Here is a 13,694-nt window from a genome sequence, read left to right as displayed (position 1 = left end):
TTTTTGGTGCATACGACGTTTTACTGGTAATTTATTTAATAAATAACTTGGTTTTAGGCCTGGTTTGGGAACTGAAAATGCCTTGCACAGTACTAGTAAATTTATAAACAACGCACTGGATAGTGGTAAAAAGGTAATGGAAATTTTTGTTGATCTTGCAAAGGCATTTAATACGGTAAACCATCATGAAATAATCAACTCGTTATCGAATTTCGATTTAAAAAATATTAGTCTAAATTGGTTTAGGAGCTATTTGAAAAATAGAAAGCAAATAGTTAAAATCAATAGTATCTCAGGTGATGAAATGACAATAAATTATGAGGTACCACAGGGTAGTGTAATAGGCCCATTACTGTTTATTTTATATATTAATTCTATATGTGACATAGAAATTGATGGTCAAATATTAACATACGTAGATGACACGTTTTTGCTGTTCTCAGGTGTCACGTGGGAGATTTAAAGATTTAAAGATTTAAAAAAAGTAATAAACTACTTAAATTACCGAAAACTATCAATGAATTATAATAAAACTAATTTTATAAATTTATCGATCTATAAGGATGATAAAAGTTTTGATACTTAAGAAATTCTTAATAATGATAATATGGATTTTGGTAATACGATAATTTATAAAAAAAATAGTTAGAGTCTCTAGTATAAGATACTTGGGATTAACATTCGATAAAAATATGAAATGGAACTTATATGTACATAATATTGTGATGCGTATGCGTGTATTATCATTTAGCTTTTATAAATTACGTTTGTTTCTACCAATCCAAACTATGCGCATAATTTACTTATCATTATTTCAAGCAATATTCCAATATGGTTTATTGGTTTGGGGGGGGGGAAGGGGGCTTAATCAAAATGCATCTAGACCACTACAATATTTACAAAAAAAATTATTAGAATATGCTTAAGTAAAGATGCTTTAACAGGTTCAACTAAAGAAAACTATATGTTATTCAACATGCTTCCATTTGAGTCTGTATATAAAAAAAATAATTATTTTATATTTTATCAAAAACTATGAATTCTTTATGGATATGAAAAATTTTATAGTTAAAAGAGAACACAGGGTGTTTGATGTTAAAATTGAGTATACTAGGAACGCAATTGTTCAAAAATTTTTGGGGTATCTAGGTTCTAAAAGTTATAATGTAATGCCTATAAGTAAAAAAAAAATGTACTATACAGAGGGGAATCGTATAACCACAAAGATAAAAATGGAAATTCTGAGTTGACTATTCTCAGTATTGTAATAGGTAATGAGTTTAACTGTTTTAGAAATAAAATTTGTTATGTATATATCAATAAGAAATACAATGTATATTATACTGATATTTTATTTTATTTTATGTTTCTTTTGCTATATAATTCAATTGTTCATAGAATCTTTTGTAAATCGATTAGTATTATTTAACTATATTGTTAAACTAATTGTTTAATTATAATTATCTATTTAATCATACAATTTTAATCATGTACCCTATAACTTCCAACACCGCTATAAGCTTTGCTTAAAGGTGTAGGTAATTTTTCTATTATCTTATTATTATTTATTATGATACTAAAAACTGTATTTTATAATGAAATGGTTGATAGTAAAAAAAAAATTAATTAAAAAAAAAAAAAATTGTTGAAAAGTTTTCAGCTTTTAATAATTTAGTGTCAGCACCTGGTCGGATTTGATAATCTTCAAGAATAAAATGTTCACTACATAAACAACTATAGATTAATGGTTTGAAGTTCTTTCGTTTTATTTTATTTAGCCATATTTTAAGTAGTTTAAGATTATTAAATGGAAATCTGATATCAAAATAATTAAATTATTTTATTCATATTTTATGTAAATTAATAAGTATATAAATGTGATATCGGTAGATACGAATCGATTTGATAAATAATCTGACTTGGTAATATTTTCCTACTAAGTTTTTCGTTGATTATATTATTATTCTATAAAAAAATATACGTTTTAAACATTCAATCATATATATATATTCTATATTTATCCAAGAAACAAGTTTTTTTTTTTACTACGAGAACGCCAAATGTTAATAAATACAATAATCATACAGAAGTATTTCGCTTTCAAAATGTTATATTCAACAAACTTGATAAACTATTAGGAATTGCTAAAAATAGTGTTTTGGTTTCAAAACAATTTTTATGCGTTGACAGTATAAGTAGTTACATTAGGTCATTTTTATTATGACTAACATTGATTCAAACGATTTTTAAAAAATGTAAGCAACACGAATGTCGTTTATCATGAAATCTTATTAAATATATATTTTTTTTATATATGTAATTTGTGATTGTATTTGTAATAAAGATCATATACTCGACAAGTAAAATGATATATCATTGCATCGAATTTAATGAACATAATTGTTATTATGATTATTATTATTAACATTATTGTTATCATCTCGCGAGTGTTAGGAGAATTTGGTAGGAATATATTCGAGGGTTAAAGTTGCCTTAATAAGTCAATTTAAAATAAAAACTCGTGAAAAAGATACAAACGCTTTGATGGATGTACATACACGAGTTCGCCTACTATCTGTCGGAAACAGTACAATGATAATCTGAAAGGGGATGCATTTGAATGTATATTGTGTACATTACAGTATTATAGTTAGTGGCCTGGCAGTTATTGTGATTGATTAGTGATCAGACAAACCCTCTACAACAGCCGCAGAGTTGTCTCAGTTATCCCAATATAATATTCCTAACCAGTAGACGTACGGCGGAATATTTTATCCCTTTGTTAGTCTTACGAGAAAACACGTGCAGTATTATAATAAAAACTATACTTGGTAACATAATCATATTGTATCGGACACGATATATGATGTTCTTTTGTCATTGGCTCGGAGCATAAAATATATGTTCTCGAATAACATAGTAACAGTAATACGCGTGTATTGTTAAGGGATGTACCGGGATGTATGATACATGTACCGGTTTTAGGTTTCTATGTGACATACGGAATTCGTTTTGTGCCCATGGCTGTTCGATTTCAAAAAAGTCGTCACGATCGTCTTTGCTATAGATGAAATATGTACTTATTATATTCGAGTTCAATAAATTGGTCAGGCTTGTCGGATAAAGTAACCGAATACACGGTAGTTGTACATACTTTTGCGATTTATTATTATTTTATAGTTTTTAGGCCATTTCGAAAAAAAAAACCATTGTACATACCAATAGACAATTAATGGTAATAGACTGCATTGTGCACTGCGAATAGATTATGCATATAATATGTTTTTTTTGAGATCATTGTTCGAAACAGTAGAAACGAAGAAAACAAATTCATTGTTTTATATTTACATTTACTATATTTTGTATAGGTCTTCGTGGTAAATAGAACATGTTCAATTTTTCATTGACGTACCAAAGAGTTTGTGTTTATATTGACTTACCGTGACAAACTATAAAGGGACTACATATTTTCTGCAGTAGCAGCAGTTTTTTTTTACCGAACAAAAGTTTTGGATGTCGACGCGAACCTATAACTGTGATGGATTTTGATAAACATGAAATCCGTTCGGAAAATATTAGTGTGTGCAGGTGCAAGTTTTGGTGAGTGAAATTTCAACCTCGTGCTTAGCAGGATCACTGGAAACCCGTTACCCAATACAATAACGATTGGTCTTTTGTCGACCGCACGAGCAAAAGGAAATATGCCAAGATGCACACGGTTACGGTGATATATATATTATAGGTTTAACAATAAATAACGTAAAGTACTTGTGTTTCAATATAAAAACTAAAACTAACTTCTTCTAACACCGTAACTGCAGTGTAAATGTTGTGGTACTACATACACATTGCAGTTTGAGTACAGTGAAAGGTGTTGGAACGTAAATATTTCGTGAGGAGGTTTAAATTTAGTACATTTCTTCGTAATAGTCCACATTTGTAATCTGTAGCACTGCGGTCCTGGTCGAAGTTTGAATATAATCAGCATTACATAAAATACGTAGCGTGGCGGCTATGTAAATTTCACGTCTCTGATATTGCCAGTAAACACTGCTTCCGTTTCCACTGCAGTTCGTGACACAGGAATCCCAGTGAGTTATTCATTTTAGTCCAAGTCTACTAACCGTAGTGTGTACGATTCGGGCTATTTAATTTTTAACATTCACGTTTCGATTTGGGAGAGCGAAAAAACAAATTCCGCTGTTTACGTTTTTTTAACTATATATTTTCTTCCCTATTTGTCTATATTTAATGATTTTGTTTTAATTTTTCGATAACGGTTTGTTAACTTCAAGTAAACTACCTACGAATAAGAATGTGTATGTAGTTCGAATTAGCAGACGACAAAACGCGTCCGCCAGCGTTTAAATAATTAATAACGAATGTTGATTGTAGACATATACAGAAATAAGATGATCGTTATTTTCATGGACTAAGTCCTTTGAACAATGGAAAACTATTGACTAAACATGAACATGACTACGTCAGCTAGAACCCTAAGTGCATTTGCACATTTAATTATTTCATAACATATAATTTTAACGGTTGAAACTTTTTCAATTGATAAATTAAAAATTGACAATTGTCTTATTTTTCGCGGTGCCAAAATATATTTTCTATTTACTCGTTGTATTTTAGCGTAGTATAATGATATTAAACCGGCTGCGATACAATTACAAAAAAAAAAATTAAAATTAAAATTAAAATTAAAACCATTCTCGATTTAGGCATCGGTTATTTCCATTTATATAAAACTAATTGACTGAATCTGAACGAAAATAGTAATTTACGTATACATTGCGTGATTGCCAGGACAGGCGCTACATATTGCGGGACCCCGTGCAAAATAGTTGAAATAAAATAATACACAACAATTAATATTTAATATATATTGAGTATATATATATATATATATATATATATATATATATATATATGTTATCGTAAAAGATGTAAATTAGGTAATAACAAAAATGCTTAGCTAATATTTTAAATGCTTAACATTAATAGATGATATCATTAATTGATAACATAGGGAATGTTGTAAAAATCAAATATTTTGTTGGCACATTTACAACTATGAATAAGAAATTACCTAATATTATTAATATTTAATACTGCTATGTAATGTAGATATTTTTGTTTAGCGAAATATTAAAATTAGGTTCTTAATAATTATACATAACTATTTATATTCACAATTTATTGTATTATTATGCCGTGCCAATTTGAATTGCATAAAATATTAATTTTTTACAAGTACATCTATTATTTTTGCATCCTGTTATACAAATACATCTAGTATACCTTAGTGATTCCGATCACGAGGTTCTATAGATACATTAGTATTACATGCAGAAAGAATAACATTTTATTTATAATTATTTAACTAATAAATTTGATTTCAAGTTGTGTATTTTTTCTGCACTGGCCATTTACGATATGGATTACGTAACCTAATTTAAACATAACCCGGCAAATATATTGCAACTTTATTGTAACTGTTGAACAAATTATTACGATAACATTCGACATTGCCTTGCTTAACAGCAGAGGTATATTTAGTGTAAACTTATCAAAACCATCAACAATATCAATTCATCTCAAGAAAATGGGATTGACTATCAGGTAAATTGGATCTACACGACAGTACCGTCAGGCAATAATGCACCGCGAACGGGTAACAACGACGTTTCTGCTCCGTCGAGAAGTGTTCGCGTCCGACATTCGATCGATAGAGCATCCGCACTTGAAATGCATGATATTTATGTGTTTTTCAGTTCCGATCGCCGTAGTGGTCCTGCTCAGGAGGCGGACAGGAATGACGAGCGATTGCAGTTGATTACCTTCTGTTTAATTTGTAGATGGCCACGGTTCCTTGTCTGGTTAACAGAGGATCAAGGTGCGTACGGTTGAGGTTTTATTTGCGCTACGACACCTTTCGATCTCCGTTAGGGTTTTCTTAACGTATCATCTCGCTCGTACTTTTCCCACATTAGCCCGTCGGGGTTTCGCGCATCACGATTGCTGCACAGGACCGGAAGAACCACGAGACGGCCCTCTGGTTCGCGATGACGTTGGTGGTCGAACGGCTACCAGTCCCATATCCTTTACGGAATGCGGTTTACAAACGGACTTCGTCACTACTGTCAGCACACGAGTGGCCAAACGCGACTTCGCGTGCGGCAACTCCTGCACAACGTTCGTTGACACGTGCACGCAGACTTACCCGTCCGCCGGTGAAGTCGCGTCCGACGTCATCGAAGTAACTAGCGAGCAGGCGCATTCTGCACTGATGTGCGATGCGGTCGACTCGGCGACAAGTGTCCGCGTGATGATAGAACAAGTCAGTACGTTTGGTGATGATGAAGACGAAATCGTTCCTTACGTACTACCGAAAATGGAAGAAAATCGCGCCAAAGTAAATGCAAAACCACATTACCATTAATTATTTACGGTCATGTTCAACGCGAACGGTGGCCCTTCCGGATTCTGCATATTTTTCACGTACGCGATACGACTCGATTTTGTGCGCAGTGTAGTTATAGAACATCAACATTTACGCTTTTCATTTGTTGGGACCAAAATTTGTTTCCCACAAATGCACACAAGAATATTTGAGTGGATTTGAAAAAAAAAAACATAATTTCAATAACTCGTGAACTTGAGGGCGGCAAAATAATTTGCTGCTGATTGTTTGCATCAGTCGATCACAGTAAAACGATTGCTAACAGTGTAACACCCAGGGCTGGGCAAGATTCCTAAAAAAACTACCTAAATACAAGATACAAGATTCTTCGATATTTTTAAAGAAACTAGAGATACAGGTAGCTGAGATACATATAAGATACAAGATAATTTATTCATTTATTAATATTTAATTACATTAAGTACATAATAAATAATAATTGTTATATATATATAATTAATAGGCTTAGGGACTTTTAGCATTTGCATACTTTTTTAATTATTGTTAAATATAGCAGAGTGCGATATAAATTCGTTTCTCGGTGCCATGATATCAGATCTAAAATTTGAATGTGAATACTTTTGCATATTTGATAGATTTTGCGGGAGAGTGCATATTTTAAAATTTTTATGCTTATTTTGCATATTTTGACAAATTTTCCAAATTTAAAATTAAAAACTATGGATAAATAATTGAAATTATCGAAAGAATAATATATTAAGAAGACTTAATACTTCTAGTAGTATGCTATCTGCAAACTACCTCTCATATCTCGTTATAATTTTCGTGCAAGTATAAATAATACTATAAACCTGTATCGACCGTATAACCCGCTAGATATAAACCGGATGTCGATAAAGATAATAGTTGATATAGAATAATAGATTATTTGTTTAGTGTCCATTTCAGTTGATTGTTATCCACGGCCGTAGCTAGGGGGTGGCGAGAGGTATCTACGCTCCGGGAGCAATTCCTGGGAGAACGCAAAAATGAAAATCTTACGGTTAATATTAAAAATTATAACAGTCAATGTCGTATATTTTGCTTACAAAATCTTTAATAGCCTTCATAATATAATCAAAACAATCATCAAAAATAATATCTAATAAGTGTAATATTTTCAAATTGGAAATACGTAAGGGCACATTTTGAAGTTTCGCCCCGGGCGCAATGTTTGGTTGTTACGGCATTGTTATTATTCGTCGTTGTTTTTGCATCTCGCAACCACACAACGTCAAATCATACGTAAAACGCCGTATGCGTATATTTTATAATATTGTATAATGTTGAAAGTACAACAGTCTACGAGTAGCCGACTACAAAGTTTTGTTTCGGAGTTTAAAGATACATTTACATCTGATGAACACGTTTTATTTTGTGTACTATGTGGTTATTTTTTTTTTTTTTTTTTTTAATGCATATAAATGCATATTTTAATGATTTTAGAAGCATATTTGCATGCATATTTGTGTATTTTTCAGAACTATAAGTCCCTAAGCCTAATAATTAATAAAAAATATTTATAATTATTAATAGAAAATAATTTAAATTTTCAATTTACATTTATTATTTCATAAAAATTTAATATTGTATAGAATGTTCCATATAAGGATTTTGGAATATTAACAATTACATTATTATCCATGTTTTTAGTAATAGATACTTAAAATTGGACGATACTACACAAATACCGCGTAGACAGAAAATATGAACCGATCATCGCACAATCACACAGTCTAAAATAAATTTTTAACACGATAAAATTAAGAAAACATTCTGCCGATAAACTGGATTTATATAACTTACTGATTACAAAATTTGCTCATAATAAAGATCATATGTCATATAATCTTTATTATGAGCAAATATTGTATATATTGTTCATTTATCAAGTGAATGCCTTTGACGTGCAAACTTTAATCTAAATTATTAATAATTATGTTAACATACCAATAGATTGTATTTAGTCTTTAATCGTAAAAAGATACTAGATACAAGTTTAAAAAGTATGTAAATCCACGATACCAGATTCAAGATACAATTTGATCTCGGATACGTATCTTAAATACTAGTATCTAAGATACTGCCCAGTCCCGGTAACAACAAACAACAGATACATACAACACGATACTAATCAACAGGATATTATCTAATATATACATAATTATCTGCATGAACTCTCCAATATTTACTAATCACGACGTACTATTCCTAGGAATTGAACGTCACCTATAAACTGTGGGAAAATCGGTTTGCACGATTTTCGAAATTCAATGACGGCATCATGGCAGACCCAGGTATGTTAGACAGACGAACGTTTTTATAGTATCGACTCCGTTTATATTATCATCATTTTACGATTTTTACAGCGACCCTTTACTCCAGTCCTCCAGAAGTTTTGGCAAAACTGATGGCTTCCCGGTGTAAGTCACTGGGTACTGTGATAGACCCGTTTTGCGGTTCCGGTGCGATCGCGATTCAACTGGCCATGGTCTGCCGCAAAGGTATATTGCTGACAACATGAAAATACAATTATTGTCATATTATTTAACATGTTTATTGTTTATTAAATCGTAATGTATACTAACAATGGACTCGTAACGGTTCGCATTTTTTTATGTAGTCATTGCGACGGACAGTGACCCGGTCAAAATCGCGTTCGCCCGGAACAATGCTCGTGTGTATGGGGTCGAAGATCGAATCGTCTTTCTGGTAGGTGACTTCTTTGTCGATGCTCACTCGCTGCAGAGGACAGACGGCATCGTCACGTCACCACCAGTGAACATGACTAAAGAGGAAATGGTGAAGTTAATCAAATTGGCAAGTAGGGTGGCGCCGAAAGTCATAATGAGGTTAACGAAGGACCATGAACTGTCAGATGTAAGTCCACAGATCATGTTATGAGAGCATCAATACCCATATAATGTTTTTTTTTTTTTACAGCTGTACCAACTAGAGAATAAAATATTTAATAAAATTAATACAGAACAAATATGTATTGACAGGGAGCCAAATTCAATTTTGGCTTTCCTAGGTCCCGGAGTACGTATTTTTTTATATCATTAAACGTTTACAATAATTAGGTATAACTATAATCATCGGTCCATTGTCCAATTCACACTTGCAAGTTAATTTTGTATGATAATAATCTGTTTTAGATGAATACGAATAATTATAATAGAAACGTAAATAGGATACCAAAGAAAGTGCTTTTGTTTTCTGATGGTAAGTTGTAAAAAGTGTACGATGTATATAGATAATGTAGTGTTTTTTGAAAGATCATGATACCAATGATGACGTTATTTTTAATTTCCATAGGGGTATCTGTTAATCGTCGTGTGCATTGGATAAGAGGTAATAATCTTTTTGCATACGACGATTACCTCAAAAACATTGAAGAATTCCTGAAGAGCCAAAATCTCAAATGATATACGATTCCTCAACACAATCGGAAGAATTTAATACAATTGATATCTGATAGTAAATACTATTTATAAATTATAAGGACATATTTCAGATAAGGAACATTTTGAATTTTCATGAATCATTTATAAGCAGTCTTAATTTCATGAAAAAAAAACGTTCTAAAGACATAAAAGTATTATATTAAATAGATAATCGTTTAACATTTTTATATTTCTACATGAAATATACAATGAAAAATTTTTGTAAGAGCATCGTTCGGTAGTTTTATATGTACCCGGTATGAGACCAAGCTTGTAATCAAAATAATGACTTAAAATAATTTACTAAAAAATAAAAATATTATTATAGATGTAATAATAGAAAACTAATTATTTTTAAAAAAAATAACGGATACCTCTAAGTACTTCATTTTGTGTCTTATTTTATTTAGTTCTGAGTTCTAAAAGGATAATTCTATCAACCTCTCTGTCTCTTAAAATAGAACAGTTTCAATAAGTGAAGTATGAATATTTTTAGGATTATTCTGTTTTAATTTTGCCAATGAGCCGTTTATTGAATATAAATATTACATTTTCAACGAACACCCGTACCGAGTAACAATTAGATACCACAATAACATCATTATTGTTAAATCCAACTAATAAATAAATTATATTTTATTTCAGATACACATACCATATAATATATTTTGAATTAGAACTTTGTATTTATTCTATATCCATTGAGAGATTAGAAACATGGTTAGGTTGATAACGGATGTGTTAAAATAAAATGGAGATCTACAAGTTCACTGTTTGTGTAAAATATTACAAATGACTGGTTCGAAATTATCATAAGTAACATTTTAAATACTATTAATTAAAAATTTTCATATTTCTCCTAATAACGTGATTTATTATTTCTAGATGTATTTCTAGTTTAATATAGCTCGGTCAAAGCTTTTGCGCATCTATTAATATTAGAACGTGATTCGTTTAGAGAAAGTTAATCAACAACGTTAATACAATTAAAATACACGATATGACATGTATTTCGACAAATAGATTCATGAAGGTAACTATATAATATTATTCTAAACTGAGTTTCAAATATTGATCAGACTTTTATTATTATTCAATATCAATGTGAGTTGATTGGGGTATCGAGGTATAAAACGATGAAACAACTGAAATCGATGAAACTGAGCCATCGGTTTAAATATTAATATAATTTGTGTAGTATTGATGTTTGTGAATTCGTTGAACAGAAAATTAGGGTGGTAAAAATCGGAGTTTACGACAACAGCAGGTTGGATTAGGATGAATTAATTTCGTCGGTTTTAGTTTCAGATCCAGATCAGTCGATTATGAAGGGATCTCGTTTTAAATATAGACAAAAACACTTACCGTTCAACTAATGACTTAATTCATTCAAAATAACTGTTATAATTTACTATATGATTTCGTAGAAGAAACAGACAATGGAGCAATGTAATAATTACATATAGGCACTATTAACAATATTATACATATAACATAGGTATACACTTATCTTATACAGAGGATGTCGATCGATATTTTCGATCGACATTTTGACTTATAGTTTCGAAATATTTATTCACGATAGAAATTAATTTTATCATGTAAAACTAATTAATAAGATAATTAATAATTAAATAATTAATTTAGAAGTAGTAAACGAATTTATTTTTCTCCGATTTTGTTTCCCATTTTAAATTCCAACATACAATATATATAATTTGATCTTAATATTTACAAGATATTATTCAACAGTTATCCCCTATTATAATATGTTTATAAATATTAATATTTTTGAATTCTTATTATAAAATAAAATTTATCTGTTTTAATATTTTATAGATTCAATAAAATACATCAAGATGATGAAATTAACGCTAGCTCACCGAACATGAAATACATAGTCAATGATATTGAAGATGACTTAAAATATGATATAAATGTTTAATTTCTTAAAAATGTTTTCTATATTTATTTCACTAATTTAATAACATTTTACATTTTGTTTACATAATATTTATATTTTTTTCTTGCAATATATAATATTATTATATTATTGTATATTTCTATTTATTGATTTCTTATTTATATCGTCGCATACATGATAAAATGCATAATTAATAATGTAGGTAACATATTTAAGATTAAGAAAAACTGATATGATGATGAATTTAAAAAACTATAAGATATAATGACTAAAATGGGTGTAATTTCATTTTTACGTGGCAGAAAATTCATATAATATTCAAGTGGAAATGAATAAGTTCCTATATCTTAGTTTTCAATTTTATATAAATATTTATAAGAAGCAATTAAAATACAGTGGATTCCGCCTAATTTCGAAAATTGTGGTGCTAAGCACACTCAAGCCTCTCCCTAAATTGTGCCTATGATTATATTTTACTGGTGCTCGTGTACTCTAATGAAATTAATAATATCTGTAACGCAAGTATGGTCACTGCGAGTGGTTTCTTCACTAGCAAATCCTGGGTATTGAATAAAATATAAAATATAAGATATTTTGTTCCCTATAAAAGTATACAAAAGTAAATGTATATATATTATAAGAAATTTACATGCGAGGATAAACACAATAATAATTGACAGGAACTCAGGCTTAATCGATATTTTTCTTATATCCTGACTGCTCCGTGACACATATTGGATCTTTTAAAAGATTACTATGCATTTTTATCCTATTAAAATCATAGATATTTTAGTAAATTAACTTTAAAAAAACGTTTAAAAACCTCATAAATAAAAATTAACTTACAATATTAATTAATCAAGTTAAAAAAATTGTCACTGCTGGGTGGCTTCTTTTAACAGTCAATATTTGTATATCAACAATTTTTTTTTATTAATTTTTTATATTTTAAAGGAATTACGCATTCAATCGGGTTGATAAATTTGTAAATTTCATCTACCTTTTTTTCTACAGTTAATTTAGGAAAAAATATAATAAATAATTATATTAATAAAGTTTATTGCGACAATATCAATTTAACAAGTTAAATATACAATAAATATTTAAAATAATTGCAACTCATCCTATAAGCAAATAAGCCTAAATGCGGATGAATATATATATATATATATATATCCACTATATCATCAGCACAGCACAAAATATCATCATTTAGGTTTCAGTTTAAAAGTCCATTAATAAAAATGATAAATAATATTGGGCCAAGAACAGTACCTTGTGGCACCGAAAAACTATTGGTATTTATATAACTCGGTGTTCTTTCAATTCTAACTTGTTGGGATCTATTTGAAATAAAAGATTTAATTAAGTTTAGAGCATTATCTCTTATACCACAGAAATCAAGTTTGTTTGTTAATAACTCATGATTCACACATGAATAATGTGGAAAGTTTTAACTAATGGGTCCGTGGTTGAGATATTTGGACGAAAACCATATTGATTTGGCAAAAAAAATGAATTTTTTTAAGAATTCTTTTCTTTTATCTTTTTATGTAGAAGGATATTTGCTAAAGACCATTGAAAAATTAAAAATGATAGTTAAATGGGATTGAAATTGTGTCAGCCGTTTTTTTAAGAATATAATTAGACAAATCATTTGTAAAATAAGAAGAATTTTCTGGAATTTTCTGAACGAAATTTGAAATTTTAATAGGGTATATTGGATCAAGATAAATAGAATCATTTATATGGCATTTTTTATTTAATTCATTCCAATTTAATTTATTATAATTACTAGTATTTATCTCATCAGAAAAATTTTTTCCAACATTAATATAATAATAATTAAATTCAT

The 13,694-nt window shown here is 29.5% G+C and overlaps 1 protein-coding gene and 1 long non-coding RNA gene across 3 annotated transcripts; both read left to right on the top strand.

The window, feature by feature from the left end:
* Window positions 1–9,129: 9,129 nt before the first annotated feature.
* On the top strand, window positions 9,130–9,918 carry LOC112692136. Its single transcript, XM_025566702.1, has 4 exons — window positions 9,130–9,349; window positions 9,413–9,511; window positions 9,628–9,694; window positions 9,788–9,918. The coding sequence occupies exons 1-4, from the start codon at window positions 9,254–9,256 to the stop codon at window positions 9,895–9,897; spliced, it is 372 nt and encodes a 123-aa protein (XP_025422487.1). The 5' UTR covers window positions 9,130–9,253; the 3' UTR covers window positions 9,898–9,918.
* Window positions 9,919–10,463: 545 nt separating this feature from the next.
* LOC112692137 lies at window positions 10,464–11,831 on the top strand. Of its 2 annotated transcripts, XR_003149385.1 has the most exons (4): window positions 10,464–10,731; window positions 10,801–10,948; window positions 11,218–11,364; window positions 11,755–11,831. It is a non-coding gene; the product is annotated as an uncharacterized LOC112692137 (long non-coding RNA). The 2 variants fall into 2 exon arrangements; XR_003149384.1 differs by lacking the exon at window positions 11,755–11,831 and having other exon boundaries at window positions 11,218–11,407.
* Window positions 11,832–13,694: the final 1,863 nt, after the last annotated feature.

Source organism: Sipha flava, unplaced genomic scaffold (assembly GCF_003268045.1).
Source record: "Sipha flava isolate LNK unplaced genomic scaffold, YSA_version1 70_pilon_pilon, whole genome shotgun sequence".
NCBI classification, from domain to species: domain Eukaryota; kingdom Metazoa; phylum Arthropoda; class Insecta; order Hemiptera; family Aphididae; genus Sipha; species Sipha flava.
Note: the sequence above shows the minus strand (reverse complement) of the source record. Positions and strands in the feature narration are given on the sequence as shown.

What these genes read in the sequence shown, in the direction of transcription:
- LOC112692136 (XM_025566702.1), top strand. Translation starts at nt 9,254, where the DNA reads ATGACTAAAGAGGAAATGGTGAAGTTAATCAAATTGGCAAGTAGGGTG. An exon ending in TGGCTTTCCTAGGTCCCGGA is followed by an intron (nt 9,512 to 9,627) that starts GTACGTATTTTT and finishes AATCTGTTTTAG; the next exon opens with ATGAATACGAATAATTATAA. An exon ending in AGTGCTTTTGTTTTCTGATG is followed by an intron (nt 9,695 to 9,787) that starts GTAAGTTGTAAA and finishes TAATTTCCATAG; the next exon opens with GGGTATCTGTTAATCGTCGT.